The following is an 8,086-nucleotide window of genomic DNA, read 5'->3' on the forward strand; positions in this document are numbered from 1 at the left end:
AAACACCTTCTTCGCCCGCTTTGAGGATAACACAGTGCCACCGACGCGGCCCGCTCCCAAAGACTGTGGGCTCTCGTTCTCCGTGGCCGACGTGAGTAAGACATTTAAGCGGGTTAACTTTCTCAAGGCTACCGGCCCAGATGGCATCCCTAGCCGTCTCCTCAAAGCATGCGCAGACCAGCTGGCTGGAGTGTTTACGGACATATTCAATCTCTCCCTATCCCAGTCTGCTATCCCCACTTGCTTCAATATGTCAAACATTGTTCCTGAACCCAAGAAAGCAAAGGTAACTGAACTAAATGATTATCGCCCCGTAGCACTCACTTCTGTCATCATGAAGTGCTTTGAGAGGCTAGTTAAGGATCATATCACCTCTATCTTACCTGACAACCTAGACCCACTTCAATTTGCTTACCGTCCCAATAGATCCACAGACGATGCAATAGCCATCACACTGCCCTATCCCATCTGGACAAGAGGAATACCTATGTCAGCCTTCATCACCATAGTACCCTCCAAGCTCATCATTAAACTCGGGGCCCTGGGTCTGAACCCCGCCCTGTGCAACTAGATCCTGGACTTCCTGACGGGCCGCCCCCAGGTAGTGAAGGAAGGAAACAACACCTCCACTTCGCTGATCCTCAACACAGGGGCCCCACAAGGGGGCGTGCTCAGCCCCTTCCTGTACTCCCTGTTCACCCATGACTGTGTGGCCACGCACGCCTCCAACTCAATCATCAAGTTTGCGGATGACACAACAGTAGTAGGACTGATTACCAACAATGACGAGTCAGCCTACAGAGAGGAGGTGAGAGCCCTGGCAGAGTGGTGCCAGGAAAATAACATCTCCCTCAATGTCAACAAAATGAAGGAGCTGAACGTGGACTTCAGGAAACAGCAGAGGGAGCACGCCCCTCTCCAGATCGACGGGACCGCAGTGGAGAACTCCTGAGTGGCGCAGTGCTAACTGTGCCACTAGAGATCCTGGTTCGAATCCAGGCTCTGTCGCAGCCGGCCGCGACCGGGAGACTCATGGGCGGCGCACAATTGGCCCAGTGTCGTCCAGGGTAGGGGAGGGAATGGCCGGCAGGGATGTAGCTCAGTTGATAGAGCATGGCGTTTGCAACGCCAGGGTTGTGGGTTCAATTCCCACGGGGGGCCAGTTAAAAAAAATATGTATTCACTAACTGTAAGTCGCTCTGGATAAGAGCGTCTGCTAAATGACTAAAATGTAATGTAAAATGAGAAGGTGGAAAGCTTCAAGTTCCTCGTACACATCACTGACAATCTGAAATGGTCCACCCAAACAGACAGTGTGGTGAAGAAGGCGCAACAGCGCCTCTGCAACCTCTGGAGGCTGAAGAAATTAGTCCTGGCCCCTAAGACCCTCAGAAACTTTTACAGATGCAAAATTGAGAGCATCCTGTCGGGCTGTATCACCGCCTGGTACAGCAACTTCACCGCCCGTAACCGCAGGGCTCTCCAGAGGGTGGTGCGGTCTGCCCAATACATCACTGGAGGCACACTGCCTGCCCTCAAGGACACCTACAGCACCCAATGTCACAGGAAGGCCAAAAAGATCATCAAGGACATCAACCACCCAAGCTACTGACTGTTCACCCCGCTATCATCCAGAAGGCGAGGTCAGTACAGGTCCATCAAAGCTGGGACCAAGAGATTGAAAAACAGCTTCTATCTCAAGGCCATCAGACTGTTAAATAGCCATCACTAGCTGGCTACCACCCGGTTACTCAACCTTGCACCTTAGAGACCGCTGCCCTATATACATAGCCATGGAATCACTGGCCACTTTAATAATGGAACACAAGTCACTTTAAAAATGTTTACATACTGCTTTACTCATCTCATTTGTAGATACTGTATTCTATTCTACTGTATTTAGTCATTGCCACTCCGACATTGCTCGTCCTAATATTTATATATTTATTTTACTTTTAGATTTGTGTATTGTTGTGAATTGTTGAATTGTTAGATACTACTGCACTGTTGGAGCTAGGAACACAAGCATTTCGCTACACCCGCAATAACATCTGCTAAATATGTGTATGTGACCAATAAAATGTGATTTGATTTGATGTACGCCGTTGTGAAAATGCCACAAGAGGGCGTCAGAGTTTAACAGGTTAAAGTAAGCATTTTCTCTTCCCTGCAGGCTCTAACCACTGTGGGGTGAATAATGGAGGATGTACTCATCTCTGCTTCGCTAAGACAAACAGCTTTGTGTGCGCCTGCCCTGATGAACCAGACAGCAGGCCCTGCTCCACCAGTGAGTGTGTGTGTGTGTACTTGCGTGCGTGTGTGCATGTATGTAAGAAACAACTTATTTTGATAAACAACATTCCAGCTTTGTGTGTGATCTGTTTATGTATCTTTAAAACACTAATCATTGTTCCTCTGTTTAGTCTCAGGTTATGTGCCCACCTCACCAGACAGAGAGACCACCAGCACCCCAGCCCCCAACAAGATCCCCAAAGCCCCCACAGACACGTCTCAGCAAGGACCCCCACTGGTCAAGTATGTCAACTACAGGCCTGACATTTTACCTCATCGACCATGACTTGAAGGGATCCTATTTATACATAATGAGTGCTGTCTGATATGAATATTGACTAAATACCTTGTATCACTTTTATATTTACCTTTATATCTTCAGTTTGTGAGAAAGTATAGGCTCAGTTTGATGGTTCATGTTCTATTTTTTACATCCTGTTTTGTAGCTGCACAGACAAGATCCTGAGTGTGGAGGGCTGCTTACAGAGCAACGTGGTGACGGCTCCTCACGGTAAGATAAAGATCAGTCAGCTTCATCATCATAATCATCATCATTATCATGATTATTACCCTTCGTAGCGTCTTTATCACACTTTGCGTCATCATTACTATCATCATCACTTTCAAATGTACAGTGTTGATTTAGAGGCTACATCTAATTGTTTAGATGTCATAGCAGTGGAATCCACTCATTGGTTGATGTTCATCTGCAACACTTCTTTCCCAGGGGAGGGGCTTCATATCAGCTATGTGATTGGAGGAGCGTTGACCATTCTTGCCATCCTGATACTCATCACTGCATTCATTATTTACAGGTAAGACCAAGTCCTCTCTAAATACTCAAAATTCCTCTCATTTGACATTTACATTTGAGTCATTTATCTAGATGGCTCTAATCTAGATCAATTTACAGTTAGTACATTCATCTTAAAGTAGCTAGGTGAGACAACCACATCAGTCATAGTAAGTAAAATGTTCCTCGATTAAGCAGTCACCAGCAAAGTCAGTGCTAGTAATAAAATAAATATGTCTATATGTCTATTCTCCATCCCTTTATCTGCCCAGATCTGAAATAAGTGATTAGGTGAAAACAAATTGAGCACCAATAGATTTCGCCGATGTTACTGTCAGGTAACTTATCGTTTCATGTCAGTGCAGATAAAGAACAAACAGAGAGGAAGCTACGTTAGACCTGTGACATTTGTCTGTTGTGGGAGCTAACCTAGATAGCCACCCCATGGACAGTTTTAACCAGTGGACTGTGTGGACGATGTGTTTTCCCATCTTTCTTTCCTCAGACACAAAAAGTCCAAGTTTGCTGACCCCGGGGTGAGCAACCTGACCTACAGTAACCCCTCATACAGGACGTCAACGCAAGAGGTCAAGATCGAGACCTCTCAGAAGCCGGCTATTTACAACCAGCTACGATATAAGAAAGAGGTAACTATCCAGGCCTATTTAGTATTGTAAGAAAATGTCGACGGTGTTCTAATCTAGCGAAGCATTTTTGCATGTGCAGCATTTGCAGCAGTTATTTTTCTGGAGGGACTAAAGCATAAAAGTGAATTGAAGGTGAAATCACGATTTGAAGGGGAAATGGAAATGTATGTTATTCTCTTATAATGAGAATAAGAAAGTAACTCATGTTTAATAGAGGAACGGATACATTTGATGTGAATCCATTGGGTTTCTGTATGCCTATTGTGACCGAAGGGTTTCAAATGGTATAGCTGGAAGTAACCATTGAGACAAATACCAGTTTTCAATGTTTGTCTCTATCTCCTATGCTTTAGATAGATTGCTTTACAGTAGTTTAATTATAACCAAACATGAAGAGGTGATCGACCCCTCCACTCATCTCTCCTTTCTTCTCTTCCCCCTCGCCTTCACTGCAGCTCTCTCATCCTTACAACAGCCTCTCTCCTCTATTCTTTTGACCTGTTTTGTCCTGCGGAGAGGTAGTCACACACTGCATGGGGGAATCCCTCCAATCAATCAACCTATCACTCTCTCTTTCACTCCTCCTGTATCTCTCACGCCTTTGTATCTCTCTCTCTCTCTCTCTCGTCCCCACCTTCACCTTGCATGTGTACATGCTCTCTCTCTCTCTACTATTGTTCCTCTGCTTGGTCATACATGACAACTGACTCTTTCTGTTTCTGATGACTGACTTAACTAATTATTTAACAAATGTAGAGACGTACAGTGCCTTCAGAAAGTAGTTACACCCCTTGACTTTTTCCACATTTGTTGTGTTACAGCCTGAATTTAAAATGGATTAAAATGAGATTGTGTGTCACTGGCCTACACACAATACCCCATAATGTCAGCGGAATATGTACTTCTACATTTTTACAAATTAATTTAAAATAAAATGCTGAAATGTCAATAAGTATTCAACTCCTTCTTTTTTTTCTGCAAGTCTAAATAAGTTCAGAAGTAAAATTTTACTTAAGTCACATAATAAGTTGCATGGATTCACTGATAGTGAAATGATGCAATGATAGTGTTTAACATAATTTTTGAATGACTACCTCATCTCTGTACCCCACACATACAATTAATTACCTGTAAGGTCCCTCAGTCGAGCAGTGAATTTCAAACACAGATTCAACCACAAAGACCAGGGAGGTTTTCAAATGGTTCAAAAAGAAAGGAACCTATTGGTAGATGGGTAAAAAAAATAGCAGACATTGAATATCCCTTTGAGCATGGTAAAGTTATTAATTACACTTTGGATGTTGTATGAATACACCCAGTCACTTGGGCGACCTTCCTAACTCAGTTGCCGTAGAGGAAGGAAACCGCTCAGGGTTAGGGTTAATGGCTGTGATTGGAGAAAACTGAGGATGGGTCAACAACATTGTAGTTACTCCACAATACTAACCTAAATGACAGAGTGAAAAGAAAGCCTGTTCAGAATAAAAAGATTCCAAAACATGCATCCTGTTTGCAACAAGGTACTAAAGTAATACTGCAAAAAAAATTGGCTACGGAATTAACTTAATGTCCTAAATACAAAGTGTTATGTTTGGGGCAAATCTAACACAACACGTCATTTAGTACCACTCTTCATATTTTCAAGCATGGTTGTGGCTGCATCATGTTATGGATATGCTTGTCATTGGCAAGGGAGTTTTTTAGGATATAAATAAACGGAATAGAGCTAAGCTCAGGCAAAATCCTTGAGGAAAACCTGGTTTAGTCTGCTTTCCAACAGACACTGGGAGACAAATTCACCATTCAGCAGGACAATAACCTAAAACACAAGGCCAAATATACACTGGAGTTGCTTACCTAGACAACATTGAATGTTCCTGAGTGGCCTAGTGACAGTTTTGAGGACATCTCACTGAAAAGCAAACTACCACTGTGCATGGGTAGAGATTTACAACAACATCCTGCTCTGGAGTGTTTGTAGTAGTTTTCTGATGAGTTATTCCAAAATGGCTGCTGTCTAACCACTGATACAGGTTTAGTTTTCTACTAACTACTTATGCAGGGTCAGATATTCTTCATCCCCTCAGATGCTTTTGGGGATATGATCATCTGACCCTAGATCTGTGATTATGGGTGATGTCTACGTCGTGCGCTAGGCTAACATAGCTAACCCTTCTACTGTGTCTTCTTTCTCCTTCCTACTTCCTCAGGGGGGCGGGGACAGCGGCTACACCAAGGAGAAGATCCGCATCGTGGAGGGCGTGTGTCTCCTCTCCAGCGAGGAGCTGTACTGGGAGGACCTGAAGCAGCTGAAGCCGTCGCGGGGCGGTCTGCACACGTGCATGCGCACGGACACTGTGTCCCTGCAGGCCAGCAGCGCCTCGCTGGACGACGGCGAGACGGAGCAGCTGCTCCAAGAGGAGACGTCGGAGTGCTCGTCCATAAACACGCTGACCCCCGCCACAGCCACACCCCAACGACACCCCCAACACAGCCTGCCCGACACCGGCTGGACCCCCGTGCGCAAACCCTCCACGGAGAGCGAGGTGTAAGGGAGGCCTCTCGATTCACTGCCTCCCTACTCCTACTCTTCCCCCTTAGTCCTCCTGACCCCTTCAACTACACACCCTTATATACACACACACACACACACACCTGTATACAATATACACATACATACAGTACTCATATGTAAACGGTACGTACTTACGCTTCAGGCCACAGTGAGTCATACACAAACTGACACTCACACAGATAGGTGGTACATACAAACACTAAAGCCACATACATACTTCATGCTACACACAAACATTTATGCATGCATACAAACCTGGCATCTCCTCCGCCCGCTGGACTTCGTCCTACACACACGGACACACATCGGCACTCTCACCACTACCCTCTCACAACTGCAGACTGACTCACTGCTACCCTCTTCAGGCAACAGACTGAATGACAATTTACAAACATGCTGGAAAAAGAAAGCAAAAAAAAAAGAGAAAGGAAATGATAAAAAGAGAATGAAATGACATCTGGAGCCTTTTTAAAGAATTCAACCCCTCAAGGTGAGGGCCGCTTAGTTGTGTATAACATTGCATTTTTTGTGAACTTTTTGGCAAAGCTAAAAACGATATACTCCCGCAGGAGACTATGTAACAAACTGCTCTCACCTCTATATGCCACTCATCATATACCATGTCCTTATGAACTGTATTTATGAACTTTGTTCTTTGAGTGGGTTTTAGCTGATTTTAGAGAATGGTGAGAGTGTTGTGTAGAACTGTATTTATGACAGTGCCAAAGGGTGGAGCTTCGCTACGTCTACATCTACACTAGAAGAAAATTGTATGGGATATGTGCCACGTAAAGGACGGACAGACAGACAGTTACCTATGGGAGAGCACAGGAATGGGACAATCTGTTTCAGACATATGTTTCGCATTGTATATCTACTCTTCTAAATCCAACCATGGACTTATCTATCTGGTCTCTCTTAACTGGTACTCTAGACTGGTACTGGAAACTGGTACTCTAAACTGGTACTGAAAATGGGTACTCTAGACTGGTACTGGAAACTGGTACTCTAGATTGGTACTGAAAATGGGTACTCTAGACTGGTACTGGAAACTGGTTCTTTATACTGGTACTGGAAACTGCATTAGCAATCGTTGAAATCCATTCATTTTATAACATCTAAAGTAAACTGCAAGTAAACCATTTCTGGTCCTCGGGGAATAGCAGTCTCGATGAAGTATAAGTGCCAAACATTATTTTCATTTTTTTCTTTCCTCAGTTTTATATTTCCTGGAGGTTGTAAAATGTGCTTGGTATTCTTTTAGCTGTTCTGATTAAAGAAGATATCTGTCATCTCTGAACCTGTAAAGCACTGTGCACTTAGTGTCCACTGTTCTAGTCTAGACAATAGAATAGGCTTCAGTGTATTATGTCATTTGACAAGGTTGCCCTTTGTGAAATATCAAACACATACAGTGCATTTGGAAAGTATTCAGACTCCTTGACTTTTTCCCCAAAAAAATTAAACGTTACAGCCTTATTCTAAAATGGATTAAACACTTGTTTTACCTCATCAATCTACACACAATACCCCATAAGTGAAAGCAGGTTTTTAGTAATTTTTGCACATTTATTAAAAATAAAAAACAGATACCTTATTTACATAAGTATTCAGACCCTTTGCAATGTGACTCGAAATTGAGCTCAGGTGCATCCCGTTTACATTGATCATCCTTGAGATGTTTCTACAACTTGATTGGAGTCCAACTGTGGTAAATTCAATTGATTGGACATGATTTGGAAAGGCACACACCTGTCTATATATGGTCCCAAAGTTGAC

At 43.7% G+C, this 8,086-nt stretch overlaps 1 protein-coding gene across 3 annotated transcripts in view; it reads left to right on the forward strand.

Moving 5' to 3' along the window:
- Positions 1-7,737, forward strand: part of LOC121579069 (low-density lipoprotein receptor-related protein 4-like) — a 198,032-nt gene extending 190,295 nt beyond the window's left edge. For 2 of the 3 annotated variants that reach the window (XM_045208784.1, XM_041893335.2), the window contains exons 33-38: positions 2,174-2,287; positions 2,424-2,535; positions 2,739-2,803; positions 3,020-3,107; positions 3,591-3,732; positions 5,943-7,737. In XM_045208784.1, coding sequence (XP_045064719.1) covers positions 2,174-2,287; positions 2,424-2,535; positions 2,739-2,803; positions 3,020-3,107; positions 3,591-3,732; positions 5,943-6,284 — 863 coding nt within the window. In that variant the 3' untranslated portion in view covers positions 6,285-7,737. Of the gene's footprint in view, positions 1-2,173; positions 2,288-2,423; positions 2,536-2,738; positions 2,804-3,019; positions 3,108-3,590; positions 3,733-4,187; positions 4,251-5,942 lie in introns of all 3 variants that reach the window. The other variant, XM_045208803.1, reaches the window with a different exon arrangement.
- The last annotated feature ends 349 nt before the right edge of the window (positions 7,738-8,086 follow it).

Source organism: Coregonus clupeaformis, chromosome 3, assembly GCF_020615455.1.
Source record: "Coregonus clupeaformis isolate EN_2021a chromosome 3, ASM2061545v1, whole genome shotgun sequence".
NCBI lineage: Eukaryota > Metazoa > Chordata > Actinopteri > Salmoniformes > Salmonidae > Coregonus > Coregonus clupeaformis.